Source organism: Mustela nigripes, chromosome 1, assembly GCF_022355385.1.
Source record: "Mustela nigripes isolate SB6536 chromosome 1, MUSNIG.SB6536, whole genome shotgun sequence".
NCBI classification, from domain to species: Eukaryota; Metazoa; Chordata; class Mammalia; order Carnivora; family Mustelidae; genus Mustela; species Mustela nigripes.
The window spans coordinates 247471179-247489835 of record NC_081557.1 but is presented as its reverse complement, the minus strand read 5'-3'; the positions used below and the strand labels follow the sequence as shown (position 1 = coordinate 247489835).

General features: G+C 35.7%; 2 protein-coding genes across 6 annotated transcripts in view; one reads left to right on the top strand and one right to left on the bottom strand.

Moving 5' to 3' along the window:
- The window catches only part of PAICS (phosphoribosylaminoimidazole carboxylase and phosphoribosylaminoimidazolesuccinocarboxamide synthase), a 46112-nt gene extending 42059 nt beyond the window's left edge, over positions 1 to 4053 (bottom strand). For all 5 annotated transcript variants that reach the window (XM_059384400.1, XM_059384417.1, XM_059384428.1 and 2 more), the window contains exon 1: positions 3672 to 4053. In XM_059384400.1, coding sequence (XP_059240383.1) covers positions 3672 to 4053 — 382 coding nt within the window. The remainder of the gene's footprint in view (positions 1 to 3671) is intronic.
- The window catches only part of PPAT (phosphoribosyl pyrophosphate amidotransferase), a 37550-nt gene extending 20169 nt beyond the window's left edge, over positions 1 to 17381 (top strand). The window contains exons 2-11 of the mRNA XM_059384467.1: positions 5650 to 5716; positions 6340 to 6546; positions 8772 to 8884; positions 8978 to 9123; positions 9684 to 9756; positions 10309 to 10460; positions 10864 to 10991; positions 12516 to 12737; positions 13727 to 13847; positions 14920 to 17381. Of these exons, the coding sequence (XP_059240450.1) occupies positions 5650 to 5716; positions 6340 to 6546; positions 8772 to 8884; positions 8978 to 9123; positions 9684 to 9756; positions 10309 to 10460; positions 10864 to 10991; positions 12516 to 12737; positions 13727 to 13847; positions 14920 to 15116 (1426 nt within the window). The 3' untranslated portion in view covers positions 15117 to 17381. The remainder of the gene's footprint in view (positions 1 to 5649; positions 5717 to 6339; positions 6547 to 8771; positions 8885 to 8977; positions 9124 to 9683; positions 9757 to 10308; positions 10461 to 10863; positions 10992 to 12515; positions 12738 to 13726; positions 13848 to 14919) is intronic.
- Positions 17382 to 18657: the final 1276 nt, after the last annotated feature.

Sequence of the window (18657 nt, the reverse complement as noted above, 5' to 3'; positions counted from 1 at the left end):
TACAGTGAGGCTGAAGGTTGATCAAGAGGTAGTTAAGTACATTTTGATTGCCCTTTGTAACTTTCTGAATCAAAGATTTATTATTCATCATTTCCTTATTTCTTTTCAGTTTTGTTTTACCAGTAACAAATAGCATTCTAAAGTGTGTAAACCTGGCGATTCACAGACCTGTACCCCTGGGGATAAAAATATATGTTTATAAAAAATTAAAAATAAAAAAAATAGCATTCTATTTTACTTCATTATTAGGAGAACAAATATTAGGCATGATTTTAATCACATGAACATTTAAAATCAGTTCATTATTTAGATATATTCCGTTAAAGAATAAAAAAAGGAATGTTTGTCGTCTTGAAGATAATATTCGGGATTCCTATTTTAAAATAGAATAACAAATGAAAAATAAGGGAAGCACTTTTGTTTTCAAATGGTATACAGCTGGTGATACGAAAACTAAAAATCTGTAGTTACATAAGAATTCTCTCTAAGAGAAGTGTGGAAGATGAGGTACCTAGTTAATGTAACGTGTGAGGTTTGTTGAGAACAGTAAGGGAAGATAAGGGTTTGATACTCTGATTTAGGGCCTAGTTTTATGTTTGTTGAAAACAGCCCAGAGCTAAACATTGAGTCCAGAGTGCAAAAGAAAAGCTTTCTTCCCAACTTCTTCAGGAGTATTTTTTTATTAGGTTGATCATTCTTAGCATCAGTCCCAAAATTGTATGCAAGGGTCCCATGCTCTGGAGGTGGTTTTTTTTTTTTTTTTTTTTTTTTGCTCTGGAGGTTTTAAATTGAAACCCTTAAGTCATTACTCCTGATGCATTTGTATCAAGTAAGAGGAGGGAAATAGAATGGAAATTTGGTCACTGAAGGAATGTGATCCAGGAGCAACAGTAGGTCAAAGGTATTCTGAGCTTGAGGATGATTAGAATTTCCAGAACACGAAGCCTTTTAAGAGTTTGTATTTGAGTCCTTTGCCAAGGCTCAGTCAGGCTACCTGCTGGCTAACAAAGGGAACCAGATCCTCTGTCCTTTACCGCTCACATGAGGTTGATCCCAACAGTGGAAAAGGCACATTCATTTTCTTTCCTTCTTAAGTTTTCCATATACCAATAAAAATTCTCCTGGTTCCACCATAGAAAAACCGGAAGACATTATAAATGAATCAGACCTGGAGAAAGGGCTTTCTAAGCCTTAAAAAAGACTGTTTGCATTAGCAATTTTAATTAAAAACTTTTGAAAAAATCCAGCCAAATCTGTAAGGCCAAAGAGATCATGCAATTTCTAAGACCTCAGTTGACATGAACAGTTAATTTGTAAAAATAAACATATAGAAAACTGTTACATATCACTAGCAATTAAACAAATGCAAAATAAGTTATTTATTGCATATACCATCATAGATAGTTATTTGTTATTAAATTAGCATACTTCATTATTTGTTAAATTAGCAAAGTCTCTCTGCCACTTCCACCAGATTCTGTGATCTGATATGATCATAGAATGGGTTCTCTATAAAAAGGGACAGTCTTAAAAAAAAAGGGACAGTCTAATTGTCACTAAAGTACAATTCTTTTAGAAAGCAGTTCTTTTGAAACACTATTTCAAAGTAATGATACCCTTCCTGACCAACAATTGAACTTCTAATAGTCTCTCCTAAAGTAATAATGTTAATTATGGACAAAAGGTATTAATTATAAAGGGGGCAAATATAAACTCTGCTTTATGCACTCAGATATTATGGAACCATTAAGTAACATTTAATCCTGAATTATAATTAGTTCTGGGTATAATTTAAAGATTATTATTAAAGTAAACAAACTGCTAATGCGCTTGTAATTTTATAATTTAAAAAGTTTAAAGAACAAACCTTGGCATCATTGTGGATATGTGGGAAGGGACTGCAAAGTAGGGAGACCAGTTAAGAGGTTAACTTAATACACCATGTGATAGATGAAGTTCTGCATGGTGGCAAAGAGAATGGAACAGAAAAAATAATGAAACATGTCAGTAGATTTTTTTTTAAGGACTTAGTGATTGACCAAAGGTCAAGGGCACCTCAAATGTTTCTATTTAAGTGATTGGACATACAGTAATATTAAGGTGGAAGCAATTTATAGGGGCACCAGTTCTAAATGAGGGAAAAGAGTGTAGTTTTAGGATTTGGGTTTTGAGATACCTTAAACATAACAAGGTTAAGTTGTTAATTATTGGCCCTCTGCTTGTAAGTGAAAGTGGAGATTTTGGAGCTGTAGGGGCACCTAAATGGGTTAGAAGGAGATCCTGTTCAGTGGAGATTAAACACACACACACACACACACACACACACACACACGAGTAAGAGAGAGGGTGGGCAAGGAGACTCAGTGACATAAGAGAGGGGCAAAAAAATTGCAGTTTTAGAACCCACATCTTTATTACACCAAGACCGAACTCTGGTTAAATTCAAAGCTTTTCAGAATCTGAGTGGTTTACTTATCATTAATCAATATTTATATAGCATTTAAATTTATATAGCATTTAAATGATGAAGAGTGCAGGATGATTAATTAAATAAAATAATGTTATTGCTGTTTAACTTGACGATGACTGTAAAGCTTTCTCAGAATATGGTATAGTACCAGAAACGTAAAGGAGTATGTTAAGTGGAGTGAATTTTTTTACCAAATGATTATTGAGCTTTAAACACAAAGTTCAGATTAACCTAATTAACCAAATTAACCTAACTTCAGCTTCTGTCATTTTACCCTACCCCCCTTTCTCACCTGGTATTTTTTTCTACTACTTAAACCATTTTCTTTTGGGTGTTGCATTTATTCACCCGTGCCCTGTTTTCTGAGGTGTTACACATCATTGAATGTGTGTGCACGTAGCTCACTGCTTTGCAGACAGTAGGTATTCGAAATTTTGAATTGAACAACTCTGCTCTTAAAAATAGCATCTGTAAGACTTTGGCTATGGGAGGTATCTCATTACTGCCACTGATTTCCCCACTTTCCCTAGTCCTACATTCAGCTTCCACAGACCGAGCAAATTCTACGTAATTACGATGGGGCTTAACAACACAGCAGGTCAAGAACCTTGTTTTAATATCTAAATCATTTAATATCGTAAATCATTTATCAAATCTGTTTTTGTTTCACTGATGGTTTAAATGGAACTGTTCTTCCAAACGAATAATGAAATTGTTTATTAGTTCCTAGTATTTTAGTGCTTTTATTGATAAATTTAGGAAGTGGGAATATAAATATAGAGCAGAAAGTTCTATCTTGTTTGGAGCTGTGGAGAAACAACAGCGGAGCATATATTAGATTTTTTTTTTCCTTTTGCCACTCTTAAAAAATTAAAACCTGAAATACTCTCAAAACCTAATCTATTTTCAAAAAAACATATCAGGTATTGCTTAAGGAGAGTTGGCATTAGTGGTTAGTGTTGTTAATTATTTTAAGCATTTAATGTTGTTTCAGTGTTTTTTTTTTTTTTAAGTATTTCACAGATTTAAAAAGTGGAGGTATTTAATCTTTAAAATTTTTACCTTGTGCAAAATAGCATAACAGGTCAGTTGTTTTTCTCAACTATGATATTCCAGGCTATGTTTATCATATGGACTCGGAAGTCCCTACTTCTTATAGTTTGTTAGGTAAAAACAAAAGAATGCTACTTTTTCTTTTTACCTTCAGTGGTCCCTGGAGCTGCACTTTGGCTCAGCGTTGCCAGGCACCTGTCATTTGCATCTTCCTCTCTTAATTGTGTGGCAGGTTCATACTGCAGGATCGCATCCAGATCATGGAAGAACTTCATAGTTTTAGAGCTGTCTCCAGAGTTATGGGCATATTTAACTGTTCTGTATTCATATTTGAGATTTTTGTACTTTGCCCGGCACTGTTTCCAATCTCTGTATACTCCTAGTGCTTGCAGCCTTTTAGCAATGTAAATAAATATTCCTTTATTTCTCAGGGTTCCATAAAGTTGTTTTCGTATATTTTTTTCTGCCCAGACACTTAGCAAAGCTTTAACCTCTTCTTCAGTCCAGTGCTTTCCTGCTCCACTCTCCATGTTGAAAGTGACCTGGAAATGATTCACTATTTCTAGCCAAGGTTTTGTTTCCTAGGAAACCAGACGGCCGGTTGTCAATAAGCTCCAAAGAGCTGAAAAGATCTAGTTTAACTGGTTCAAGCTGCCTGAGGGGAGTAACTTGAGAAACTGCCAAATAAGCAGGCTATGTGATTAAAGAAGCCTGGACCTAAATGATTCCTAACGTTTTTTCCATTTCAGCCTTAAGGGGAAATTACCCTTGAGATGAAAGGGAAGGAAAACCATTTTCTAAATTTCTTTTCTTACATAATGTACTCTGGCTTACTAAAGGATTGTTGATTTTTTAAAAAAATTATAAAAAAGTGGTTGGCAGAGGTTCATTCTGCCCTAAGATTTATGGCTAACATTAATTTTTCCCCCTCTGGTACGAATCATTTAGTCTTCTAGCACAGGTTAATATTAAAGACCACATCATTTCACTAAAGAAATCCTGTGTCACAAATGGACCAGTCTTACAGGGTGTATAGTATTATGCATGTCTATTTGATGTATTGATAATTTAGTAAAATTTCAATTTTAATTATTTTAGATTTTTACTTTGTAGGCATACTTAATGTTGTAGTTTTTCTTGTTATTAAAATGCCAAAATAACTGTAGCATGTAGTTTAGAAAAAGATCTATTTTACCAAATAAGTCAATGTATTAATTAATGTGTACATTCATATATTAAAGATTTACTTTTTATTTCCACCCTGATGTATATTCTTTGGGACAAAAATTTGTTAATAAACATCTGATATTTTTATCATTTGTTCAGAACTATTAAAAATTGTGTAGCATTTAGAACCTTTATTTTATCATTTGATACTCCACAGTAGTACAGATCCTCTTAAGTCTTATATGTTATATGCTACCTCTGGCCTAGCCTTTGGCTTTCTTCTCTAATCTATATCATCACCTAAAAATACGAACACAGGAAATGAAATGCAAAGTACCCAATCAGCTTAGGATTTTTAGAAGCAATATTTGCCTTTTTTGTGGTAACTAAAGTGATAGATACTTGTTGGGAAAAAAGTGGAAAGCGCAGCAAAGCAAAGCAAAAACCTCAAAAATAAATGAATTTTGTTCATGATTGTATTACCCACCACTAGGCATTTTACCTGCTAGTTTATTTGGAGATTTCCATTTACATCTACGTACTCAACTTTATTTAGAGGTCACGTAGTACAGAGATTAGAAGCACAAGTTCTGTAGTCAGACTGTATTCTCATCCTGGCTGTGCCACCACTCTCTGTGTGACATTGGGCAAGTTACTTCACTTCTGTTTCTTTAGTGTCCTTATCTGTAAAATGGGAATTATAGTATCTATTTCAAAGGAGTGTTGTGAGAGCCTAGTCAATCAGATCATTCATGTAAATGCTTAGGACAGTGCCTGGCATGTTAGAACTCAGACAATATCACTTGCGGCTGGCTGGTCATATCATCACGAGTGGAAGTAGCACTAGCATGCAATGTGTCGTCAGTTGCTGGATGCTCTTGAGAAAAGTATGCTTCATAGAGAAGCTTACCAATGAGGTAAATTTATATTTAACAGTTGATGCCTTTTTATATTCACAGGGGTCAGGAGAGTGCTGGTATTGTGACCAGCGATGGGAATTCAGTACCAACATTCAAAACACACAAGGTATATTTGAACATAATGAAATGTTGATGATAAAAATAACAATAGCCAGGTGATACCTAGTATGTTGGTGGGGGAAGGAAATTTGAACAGATGATTTGCATATAGAAGTCATACTCTGGATCAGCCCTTTCCATTTGTCAAATGAGAGTGCGTTTCTTTCCGCGTTTCTTTTCCTACATGGTTTGCTAGACTAACTCATTGAAGCAGGTCATTTACTTAAACGTGCTTTGAATTTTTAAAATGCAATTGATTTAGTGTATTGTATTTAACAAATTTTATTGTTTAGTACATTTGTTCTTCAATGTTTTAATGAAAAGTATCTCATAAAACACAAACTTCAACATCGTGACTATATTAAATGCCATTGAATTGTTTACCCTTAAAATGGTTAGTTTTATGTTATGTGAATTTCACCTCAAATTTTTTTCTAAAGAGATGTCTTATTGTTCTTACAATTAGATTAGTCCTTATTTAAAATGAGAATTTGTAGCATAGAGGTATTAAGTGAAGTGAATTGTCTAATTTGGGATTGCCTGAGCAGAAACTTATAAGTCTTTATTGACTAGGGCCACAAGTCTACTTTTTTTTTGGTCTAAGATGAGCTTTTACTTTGACTTTGCAAGGGAATGGGTCTTGTAAATCATGTCTTTACTGAAGACAATTTGAAGAAATTATATATTTCAAACCTTGGAATTGGACACACAAGATACGCCACTACAGGAAACTGTGAATTAGAAAATTGTCAGCCCTTTGTTGTTGAAACACTTCATGGGAAAATAGCTGTGGCACATAATGGCGAATTGGTAAATGCTGCTCAATTAAGAAAAAAGGTAAGTTTTTTTTTTAATGCTTTTTTTCATGATTGGGATAAATGCATGAAATGAAAGTATTGGGGAACCTTGGTGCAGGATATTTTCTAATTGTTGCCACCTGTTACCTAACTGCAAAGGACAACTGTATTTGAATTACCTGGGCTACTTGTTATAATTGCAGATTCTAAGATATCTCCCCAGACTCCGGGGTGGGAGGGTGGTCAGTTTACATTTTAATATGCTTCCAAGGTGATTCTGATGTGCTGCTTTAGAACAGAGATTTGGAAAAGTTAATAAATGGTTGTTGTTAGAAACAGAAATTAGGGTTTATGGACTCCTGTCCCTTTTAGCTTTGTCTTTATGTCCAAAGCATAAGAAGAAAATGGAATATAAACTTGAAGATAACAAATACAAGAAAAAGTGATTTAGAAACACTTATAGGAAACCGGTTGGGGAAAGGGCAAAGAGAGTTTCCTTATGTTCTGTTTTTGTTCATAGCATGTTATTTGGAGCATTCTGTGTTAATTTGTGCTTATACCTTTATTCGTCAATTCATCTTACTTTTTTAAAAATTAGTTAGTATGGGGCGCCTGGGTGGCTCAGTGGGTTGAGCGTCTGCCTTCAGGTCAGATCATGATCCTGGGGTCCTGGGATCGAGTCCTGCTTGGTCTCCTTGCTTTAGTGGAGAGCCTGCTTCTCCCTTGGGTGCTCCCTGTGCTTCTGCTTTCTCTCACTCTCTCCAGCATTCTTGTCAAATAAATAGAATCTTTACAGTAATAATAATAAAAAATAAAGTTATTTGGTATATTTATATTCCTGATAGCTTAATTATCCATTTTTGCCATTCATTTATGGATACCAAGTTTTTTTATTAATAATACCAAGATTATTATCCTAATAATCTTGATCTGGTCACATTGCAAATAAAACCTCAGGTGGCATTTATTAACAGGATGGTTCTACACACGCAGTTGTCTCCTTAGCATTCGAGAACCAGGCATTTTTACATGGGTTAAGTAGTGAGAGAAGTCAAACGATGGTGAATTTTGGTGGGTGGAAAATACCTAGACCCATGCTTCCATACCAATCATTGTCCTTTTATTTTTAATTCTAGCTTTAGTTATTTCCCAGAGCTTTCTTCTGCCCTCTTCTTAGGCTCTAGTATTATAGTGATAATAAAATGTTTTTCTGCCCCCAAATGAAAAATCTTTTTAATTCATACCAAAAAAAAAAAAAAACAATATTGAAGTATAACTTACTTAAAAAAAAAAAGCCCATCGCTTAGAGATAACCACCAAAAGTTCGATTCTGAACAGTATCTAGCTCATTCTTTGTAGACATAACCCCTTACCCACATGCTGGATTTCACTTCTACACATTTAGCTGACTACTGAAAATGTTGTAGAGTATGAGTTTAAACTCAGCCTGTACATGTCAATGGTGACGTTCTAGTCCTGATCAGTCTTGCTCAGAACCTCGCAATCATCATGAAAGCACTCAACCAACTTTTATTACATCTTCTACACTTAATTGTTCAGTATGCTTAATTCCTTTCTTCTCGTCTGTCAGTGATAATCCGTGAGGAGTGGGTAGCCACTGGCACTGCAACCAGCAAACCTGGCTTGAGAGGCCCCACTGTAGTATGCCACTCTTAAGGGAATGTGGTGTATTGGCCAGGATTGTCAAGGGCTGAAAATGTTAGAATCACAATTCCAAATCCTTGTGCCTTCTCTGCTCTCCCCCACCTTTATGGCGGGTCTACGTTCCTTCAAACTCAGTTTTCAAAAGCTATTCTTTATGCCTCCTAGCACACTTTTTTTTTTCTTGCTTAAAAACCTTCAGAGACTTCCTGGGGCACCTGGGTGTATCAGTCGTTAAGCGTCTGCCTTCGGCTCAGGTCATGATCCCAGAGTCCTGGGATCCGGCTCCCTGCTCAATGAAAAGCCCGCTTCTCCCTCTCCTGTTCCCCCTGCTTGTGTTCCCTCCTTGCCTGTCTCTCTCTCTCTGTCAATCAATTAATCAATACATAGATACATACATACATAAATAAAGCTTCAGAGACTTCCCATTGCCTCCAGCAGTGCTTCCGCATTACTGTATACATGTCATTAGTAGAATGCAGGATTTTCATAACTGAAATTTCACATGATGCCTGATCTCTTGTGTAATTGTGGACTATTGGTTGAAGAAGGGTCGGGTGGAGCTCTCCCTCTAATGATTACACTTTTCTCCATTCTAAATAGCTTCTGCGGCATGGTATTGGTTTGTCAACAAGTTCTGATAGCGAAATGATTACCCAGTTACTGGCGTATACACCTCCTCAGGAACAAGATGGCACCCCAGATTGGGTAGCAAGGTAAAACTAGACTAAGCTCATAGCTCTGGTAATGAGAGCTCTGTCTTACATGTGTTTATAACTGGAATTATTCATTCAATTATTTAATTCCAGGATTAAAAACCTAATGAAGGAAGCACCCACAGCATACTCCCTGCTTATAATGCACAGAGATGTTATTTATGCAGTAAGAGATCCTTACGGAAATCGTCCTCTATGCATTGGACGTCTTATGCCTGTATCTGATATAAATGATAAAGGTAATGCATTTCAGAAGAAATAAAATTTCATAGTGCTTTCCCAGGTCGTCGTCCTACTGTTGGCACACCCTCAAATCTTTAGGCATTGGAAGTCTAAGAGTGAGAAGGAACCAAGTGAAAAGATAGGTTTTAAAATACATTTCCTTGAGGATTTCTGAGGATGAGCCATTTTTAAAGAATTTAATAGACATTTCCTGTTTTGTCTTGTCTGAATTGCCTTGGCTCAGCTTTTTCATTGATTGTGCTATGATTTCAGTGATTTTCTTTTTGACTTGTTAGATGTCTATTTGAGACATTGAAATCGGTTTTTGAAAGAATTTTGGTATCATTAGTTTTATCCTTGGCTCAAGTTGAATGACGATCAATTTTTTTTCTTTTCAAATTTTTATTTAAGTTCTAGTTAGATTCGTGTACTCCTAAAGTTGTAGAAATGGACTAAAAAGTTGTGGAAATGGATAGTTTTTAAATTTATCTATTTGGTGTTTAACTGTTCACTTGAAGTAGGTAGCCTCTTGTAAAATTTCTTAAATCTATTAACTAAATTGCCTTGTGATTTACAGAGAAAAAATCTTCAGAAACAGAAGGATGGGTGGTATCTTCAGAATCTTGTAGCTTTTTATCAATTGGTGCAAGGTAAGTTTTGTTTCACTCAGCATATTCACTTTTTCCATATCAATAAAAAATTTTTAAATGAAAGTTTTCTCTCTGATGTCTGTAAGAAGACATATCTATAAATGCAGTTTCTTTTGTACATTGTATTTAGCAGTTACGCTGACTTTAGTGTTCCTCTAATACCTTCTAATTCTGAAATTGCCATCTTGTATTCACAATACCATGAGACCTGTTTTTAGAAAGGAAGACTCAAGAATCTCCTCAAGGAATAGTTACAATCAAAAAATTTAAGCCAGAATAAAATGTTCTCTTTAGCCTCTGTTCTTCCAAAACTCAGTAAAACTTAGGGCTTTTATTTTTCAAAATTCAAAATTAGACTTCAGAGGTAAAAGATAAACATATTAGATTTACTGCTGGAGGAATATTACTTTTTAATTTTTAAACCATCTCTTAAATGGAACCACTTTTCCTTTATAAGGGCAGGGACTTGGTGTATACTTTACAATAGATTTTATTATCAGTCCTAAGGTCTGGTTTATTTAAAGTCTTCTTTCTTTAACATTGTTTCCCAAGATATTACCGTGAAGTCTTGCCTGGAGAAATCGTGGAAATAACCAAACGTAGTGTCCAAACTCTTGCTGTTATACCAAGGTCTGAAGGAAACCCAGTGGCCTTTTGTATCTTTGAATATGTTTATTTTGCAAGACCAGATAGTATATTTGAAGGTAAATAAAATATCTTTAACTTTTTATATAAGTGTCACATTTACCTCATCAAAATTTGGCAGTTCTTGGTTTGAAGGCTTACCTGGCTCTTCAGAGTCACACTGCTCTCTGTTGTGGATATGGGACTGAACCTACAAGTCATATGATGGCTATTTTTCTCTTTCATTTGACTCTTGGTTTTGTTTTCCTTTTTAGAAGGAAGGATTATGATGTTCAGTGTGTATTAAGGCTAGGTTTTTTTGAATAGTGAATTCCCCAGTTTAACTATTTCCACTTTAGTTGTTTTATATGTTTTACTTTACTTCTTATACTCCATGTACAACATTCTAACAAGCTAATTTTCTTAGAAAAATAATACCATGTTAAGAAAAAAATAATCCGTTTCCTTTCCCGAACATTCCAGACCAGATGGTTTACACAGTAAGATATCGTTGTGGTCAGCAGCTGGCAATTGAAGCACCTGTGGATGCAGATTTGGTTAGCACTGTTCCGGAATCTGCTACCCCTGCTGCTCTTGGTTATGCAGCAAAGGTATGTTCTTTGGACATGTAGTGAAATGCTTTTGTAGTTCTGAAATTGGAAATCCTTGTTTATAAAGAGAAACCAATATAGTGTAAAGAAAAAGAAAATGTTGGGTCCTTTATAGAGTTACTTTCCAGCCTTTTCATTCAATGGCCCTGTTTTAGTGAAGTCTGCCCAAAGATTTGCAGAATGATCCCCTTCATTTAAAAAGATAACATCCTGGGGCGCCTGGGTGGCTCAGTGGGTTAAAGCCTCTGCCTTTGGCTAAGGTCATGGTCCCAGGGTCCTGGGATCGAGCCCCACATCGGGCCCTCTGCTCAGCAGGGAGCCTGCTTCCTCCTCTCTCTCTGCCTGCTTCTCTGTGATCTCCGTCTGTCAAATAAATAAATAAAATCTTAAAAAAAAAAAAAGATATCATCCTGAATATATATAGAATTTAGTGGTAATATTTACTTATTATTAAGACCCATTTCTTGAAGTAGCCTGGTATATTTGTTTCCTGTTTAGTATGGGTGATAATAAAGCCATTTATGTTCATTTTGCTTAAGGTTTTTAAAATTTAATGATTTTAAGTAGGCTCCATGTCAAGTGCGGAGCCCCATGCAGGGCTTAAAGTCATGACCCTGAGATCAAGACCCGAGCTGAGATCAAGGGCTGATCTCTTAACTGACTGAGCCACCCAGGCACTCCTTTTTTCTAAAACTTTTTTTTTTTTTTCTAAAACTTTTTAAAATTTTACTTTATGTAATGTTTTTAGTACTATGCTTAATTTCATTTTTCATAACTAGGTTGATTATGTAACTATAGCGATCCTGGGGTGTCCTGCTCAACATTCACTACACTGAAAAGTTTAGGTTATTTGTTTTTAAAAGAAATAATATGCATACATTTTAGATTGGTATTACCTTGAAAGAAGGATAAATCCCCATCTGCCTCCTCAGAAAGCATATCCTTTGTATACTGGTTTTAATTCATTTCTTGCTGATAATTTTTAATTGCTATGAATTTTTTTGACAGTGATTTATCCTTTGTCATGTCTTCACATACTTAGTGTTCCCTTCCAAAACAGAGAAATATTTGTTTAAAAGCATTGAAACTCTTGGCAAATGAATTGGTTTTCCCACGAATTGGTGGAAAATATAATGAGTATATTACTTTGAATGATTCTTCTTTTTGCCTTTTTTCTGTGTAGTTTAAATAGTGAAGGAAAATTGTAATCTGTTGATGGAGAGTTCAGAATACCAATTTAAAATGTTTGTGTACATGGGGCACCTGGGTGGCTCAGTGGGTTAAAGCCTCTGCGTTCAGCTCAGGTCATGGTCCCAGGGTCCTGGGATTGAGCCCCAGATCAGGCTCTCTGCTCAGCAGGGAGCCTGCTTCCCTCTCTCTATGCCTGCTTGTGATCTCTGTCTGTCAAATGAATAAAAAATTTTAAAAAAATGTTTGTATACATATCATAATGGAAGCATGACCTAGAGAAAATAGGAACCTACAGTTCTCTATTGGGTCTCATGTCCTTTTATTTCTTATCAGTGTGGGCTTCCATACGTGGAAGTGCTGTGTAAAAACCGGTATGTAGGAAGAACCTTCATTCAACCAAACATGAGGTTAAGACAACTTGGTGTTGCAAAAAAATTTGGAGTATTGTCGGACAACTTTAAAGGCAAAAGAATTGTTCTTATAGATGATTCAATTGTAAGAGGCAATACCATCTCACCCATAATCAAATTGCTCAAAGAATCTGGCGCAAAAGAGGTAAGTGATATTAAAATTATCCTAAAGTGTCGATAATTAACCATAGGATACTGGCATAAAAATTGCAGTGTAGTACAGTGAATGAAAATGGATAGTTCAATAAAATTAATTGTCATCTTGCAAATAAGTTGTTTTAGTAATAACTATGTGCAACTTGGAAAACATATATGTAGTTTCAAAACTAAAGCCACAAAATAGAATGCTTTTTAAATTTTTAGAGTATTTGTCTTTTTGAAGATGCAGAACAAATCCTCTTGTAATAAATTTGCCACATTGGGTTATATTTTTAAATCTCAGAGCTTATTCTAACTCACTGTCTCAGTAATTCTAATTACAGAAGTGATTTTTAAAAATAAACTACAATTACAGAAATGTCCTTTATAACTAATAGTTGAATGGATTCAAAACTAAAGTCTGTTTTAGGAGGAAGTGGCATGGAAAGCAATGGCAGTCTTTCTACAAAGCTTTTAAAGATAATTGTGATTATGAGGGACGCCTGGGAGGCGCAGTCAGTTGGGAATCCGACTCTTGGTTTCTACTAGGGTTACCATCCGGGGATCGTGAGATCAAGCCCAGCATGAGGCTCTGCGCTCAGTGTAGAGTCCCTTCTCCTTTTGCCCTTCCCGCTCATGCACGCTTTCTCTCTAAAAAGTAAATAAGTTTGATTGGTGTTTTTTTTAAAAGGTAATTGTGGTTGTGAGTTTCTACCTTTTTTATGACTGTTATTATGATTAACTCTTCAGAATTTTTTTCTTTTTTTTTTAAGAATGCAAGAGAGAGCTTGAGAGCATGTGAGGGAGGTAAGGGGCAGAGCGGGAGAGAGAATCTCAAGCAGGCTCCAATCGAAGCTATGTCTCATGATGCTGAGATCATGACCTGAGCCAAATCAAGAATCAAATTGCTTACTGACTGGGCCACCCAGGCGCCCCTTGCATGATTATTCTTAAAACGAATGTTAAAATAATGTGTGAAAATGATTTCTTTCCAAGGTACACATTAGAGTAGCTTCACCACCAATTAGATATCCATGCTTTATGGGAATAAACATACCAACAAAAGAAGAGCTTATTGCCAATAAACCTGAATTTGAACATCTTGCAAAATATCTGGGTAGGTAGTAAAATTTCTCTAAGCTTTTTTTCACAGAGAAAATCCAAAGCTTATCAGTTTTTACCCTTGTAGGAAAAAGCAGTGTCCAGTATTTGTTAAAAATACATGTTGTATGACATGTTGAGCAGATATTGAACACTCTTCCGAATAATAAGAGTACCTGGTATGTATAGACCCCATGGTAAGTCTATACTGGAGACCTAGGCCAAGGTGAGATCCAGTGAAAAGGAAGAAAAGCTTTCCAGGTAGAGGGAACAGCAGGCATTTTAGTTAAAGCTTTCCAGAGATCAGATCCCAAGAAAAACAAAAACAATTTTACCACAGATTCTAATGGAATAATTTGGATGTGGGTACAAATCAGAAAGTGAAAAGGTACTATAGGGTTATGTTTGATAATGAAGTCAGCAGACTTGGAGATCTAGGTTATCCTGGAGAAGACATTTGCTTTTCAAATTAGGTGAGATTAACTATTTAAATGTTACACGGATGTTTAGCCGGTGTACCTTGGTACCTCCACACTGCTTGATTACGGCTGGTGTTTCTTTTAACATGGCTGTGCCTTACCAGTTAAAATATTTTGAATATCACGCAGTTGATACCTTATTGTGAACATTTACCCTTTGCCGGGAACATATCTATATTATTATAATAATATCGTGGCTACTCTACAGTTAGGCAATGTTTCCCTAATCTTATAGATTAAAAAATAGACTTAGGAAAAGTAAGTGACCTTGAGCTTAAAATTGAACCCAGATTTTCCTGACTTCAGAGTCCATTTTGTAATCAAGAAAATTACTCCTGAAGCTTTCTGAATGCATTCTAGACTTGAAGCTTCTACTGTTATTTTAAATTATATTCTTCCTTGAATTCAAATTTCATGTTTTAAAAAATAATGAAGGCCCAGAGTTTTATTACTTACTCCTTCCCTCCTCCTCCTCCTTTTAAAGAAGCTAAAGGAGGAATTTTTATCCTGGCTTGAGTTTTTCTGTTTATAACTGTTGTCTTTTGAGGCAGATCATCTTTTCCAAAGGAAGTGTAATGACCTTTTCCTTTTTCTCTCTTTCCCCTATAGGAGCAAACAGTGTTATATATCTGTCAGTGGGAGGACTGGTTTCATCTGTACAAGAAGGGGTAAAGTTTAAAAAACAGAAAGTGGAAAAGCAGGATATTATGATTCAAGAGAATGGGAATGGTCTGGAATGCTTTGAAAAGAATGGTCATTGTACAGCTTGTCTCACTGGAAAATACCCTGTGGAATTGGAATGGTAGCTGGTAGGGACAGATACAATTTTCTAAGATACAAAGTTGGTCAAGAAGTTTTAGTGGTGGTTAACACCCTATCCATTTACTGTTACTCCCTTGAAATGATGTAAAATGCCACATGCTTATGTTTACCTTTATAAGTTTTGAGATTTCTGAGAAAAGTACCAAAGTGCTTTCTTTCACAATCCTAGATAAATATTTTGGTGTTATCTAGGAATTTGGATGATCCTTTCAGTTTTTATTTCGTAGTTTAGTACTTTGAGGCTACCACTTCTGAGATCATATACATTTAATTTTGCATCAGCAACAATAATGCAAAGAATAGGTAAATTTCTGTTTTAGTGAGTATTGCCACGCACTATACCTTCCCACAGATTCTTAGAGAATTTTGTGGACTGTTTCTTGAAAGTTATTGAAATTCAGTTGTGGAATATTTTCATAATTGAACCTTGCTAATTGTGTAAAATACTACAACATTGGTGTTTCTTTTGTTTTTTGTTATTTCTTTGAAACGCACAAACATTGGCTAGCCTTTTTTACCTGGTCAGAGAAGGCGGAGGTAAGTGGCATTTGGTAGGTCCATGCTTTAAAGAGTTAGAAGGAGTTTAGACTAAGGTGGTATGATGCAAACAGGACATGAGTTAAATAGAACATTTCATGCAAACCTTGAATCCTTTATATCCCCAAAGTGGCAGGTTCCTGGAGTTCTCAGTGTGGTTCTGACCTTGGCTTCCCTGTCTTACAAATATATGCCTTTTTGTGCCTCGCTTTTCCCGCCTGTGCAACGGGGTACTTATATTGCAAGATTAAAAATTATAGAAATATGAAAAAGTGTCATACTTTTGGAGGTTAGAATCATTTCACGCCTCAATTTTAAGATAGTGCATGATTATTAGGTTTTGAAATGTTGGCTGTTATTCTGAAATTGAGATTTCGTTCTGATAAAGGGAGACATACAGTTTAGCAGTGCTTTGCCATCTGTCTTTGAGATGTCTTAAAAATGATTCTAAAAACAGGTCGATGGAAGGAGTTTTCCTACATTTGACTATAAAGTATGATTCATACTACTTAGTGCCCTTATAGTATAAGCAAGCCCAGCAAGTAACCTAGTACATTTGAAGTAAAAAATAAATTTTTAGATTCTAACAACCTTTTTATCCTTATTAATTATATTCTTTTAATAAAGTGCTTGATCATTTGCAAACATATACACATATATCACACATATATGTATAAATATATATACATAGTTGAAATGATCAAGTAGAACCATGGTAGGGGCCAATTTTGTTTAAGAATCGAGATGACAACTATTTTGGAATTAGCATGCCCATCTAATTCTGAGCATCACCTTATCACTTTTTTCTACTTTTATTTTATTGGGATTTAAGAAACACAGTTTTTTAAAAGTGTTTTCTTATAACATCTGAGATTGAAAATTTTAAGTTGTCCTGCCCCCAACTCCTGTTTATGTGAGATTTTTTAAAACATAAAGGTGTTTGTTTCTGTGTTATTAAGTTACCTTAATTTGATGTATATAGTGTCCAAATCCATTTAGAAATTTAATATTTATTAATAACTGAAATATTCTGTCTTCATTTGGTATATAGTCTCATATGTTATATTATGTGTGGCAGGCCAAGATAAAATCTTGACAGTTCTTTAAGCCCATATGCAGCGGGCGGTAGCGGGTCACATAACCCTGTGGCAGTGACATAAGCAAATTGGCATTTGAATAAAGCCCTGGGACCATTTGAGTGTATAGCCTCTTGTCTTAAATGTATTCTTCACATCAGCATGGAGGAGACAAGACCTGTGGGTCAATTTTGAATTGGCCTCACTTACATTTGATTTTTAAAAACAAGAGACTCAGGGAAAGTACTAAACCAAAATCTCTGATTTGACTTTTGTGTTTTCCATAGTTTTTTGTCTCCCATTGTTTTTATTTTGTTTTACTGAGATGCTTTTATAAAGGAATATGGTACTGTGAGAGTTTGGTAATTCTACAAATTTCTTAATGTTTCTCCATCATGACCTTTTATTTCCCAAGTTTCAGAAGTCAGTTAAATTACAGTTTTTTACATATACTCTCAAATGTTGTTTAACTGCTTTAAATTAAAATAAGCAGAGTATTGAAAATCACAAAACAGATAAAAAATGTGTTTTCACAGGATCTTTGTTGTGAATTAAACTAAGCCTACTTTTTTGTGACTTCATTGTGATGCGTTGGTGATAAATACATGTAATAAGTAATAAGTGTGTTTAAATATGCGTGTGTGCTTTTTTTTTAATAGTGACCTTTATTTACTGCATTATAATGAATAGCACAGTAGTAGTGACATCCACGCTTCATTCTTGACACCAGCTAGTCAGATCTTATTTCTCTGATCCAGACATTTCAATAAATAGGCCATTGCTTATGAACAGGAAAAAACTCCTGGCTGAGTAGAAAGGACACATAACGTTATTTCAAATGTAATGCTAATAAGTAAGCACTATAATATTAGCAAGCTCTGCAGAAGGACTAGTGGGAATGGGGAGTGTAACAGAAGAGGTATCACAGATTTCCAAAATGTGTGCGTGCATGTGTTTGTGTGTTGGGGGAATTTTTTTTTTAAATCAAAGTAGGTAAATCAATAAACTGTGGTACATCCAGGCAATAGAATATTATTCAGTCCTAAAAAGAAAAGAGCTAGCAGACCACAGAAAGACACGGAGGGAACTTAAATGCATATTACCAAGGGAAAGAAGCCAGTCTGTGAAAGCTGTATACTGTGCGACTCCCAACTATATGCCATTTTGGAAAAGGCAAAACTGTGGAGACATGAGGGGTTGGTGGGGAGGAACATATGATAGGAAGGGCACAGAGAATTTTTAGGACCATGAAACTGCTCTCTGTGATACTGTGATGGTGGATACATGCCATTATATATTTGTTCCAGCCCATGGTGTACAAAACCAAGAGTAAACCCTAATGTAAACTATAGACTTTGGATGATAATGACATGTCCATGTAGGCTTATCAGTTGAAAGATCATGGGGGGGGGGTTGTGCATGTTTGGGGTTGGGAGGGTTTGTGAGAACTTCGATTTTGCTGTGAACTAAAAGTACTCTAGAAAATAGTCTTGCTCTCTCTCTCTCTTTTTTTTTTTTTTTTAGATTTTATTTATTTGACAGAGACACAGTGAGAGAGGGAACATAAGCAGGAGGAGGAGAAGCAGGCTTCTCACCAAACAGTGAGCCTGATGTGGGACTTGATCCCAGGATGCTGGGATCACAACCCGAGCCGAAGGCAGACACTTAATGACTGAGGCACCCAGGCACCCCAATATAGTCTATTTTTAAAATAAACATACCAGGGCACCTGGGTGGCTCAGTGGGTTGAAGCCTCTGCCTTCAGCTCGGGTCATGATCTCAGGGTCCTGGGACTGAGCCCCGAGTCAGGCTCTCTGCTCAGTGGAGAGCCTGCTTCCTCCTCCTCTCTCTCTCTCTCTCTGCCTGCCTCTCTGCCTACTTGTGATCTCTGTCAAATAAAACAAATAAAATC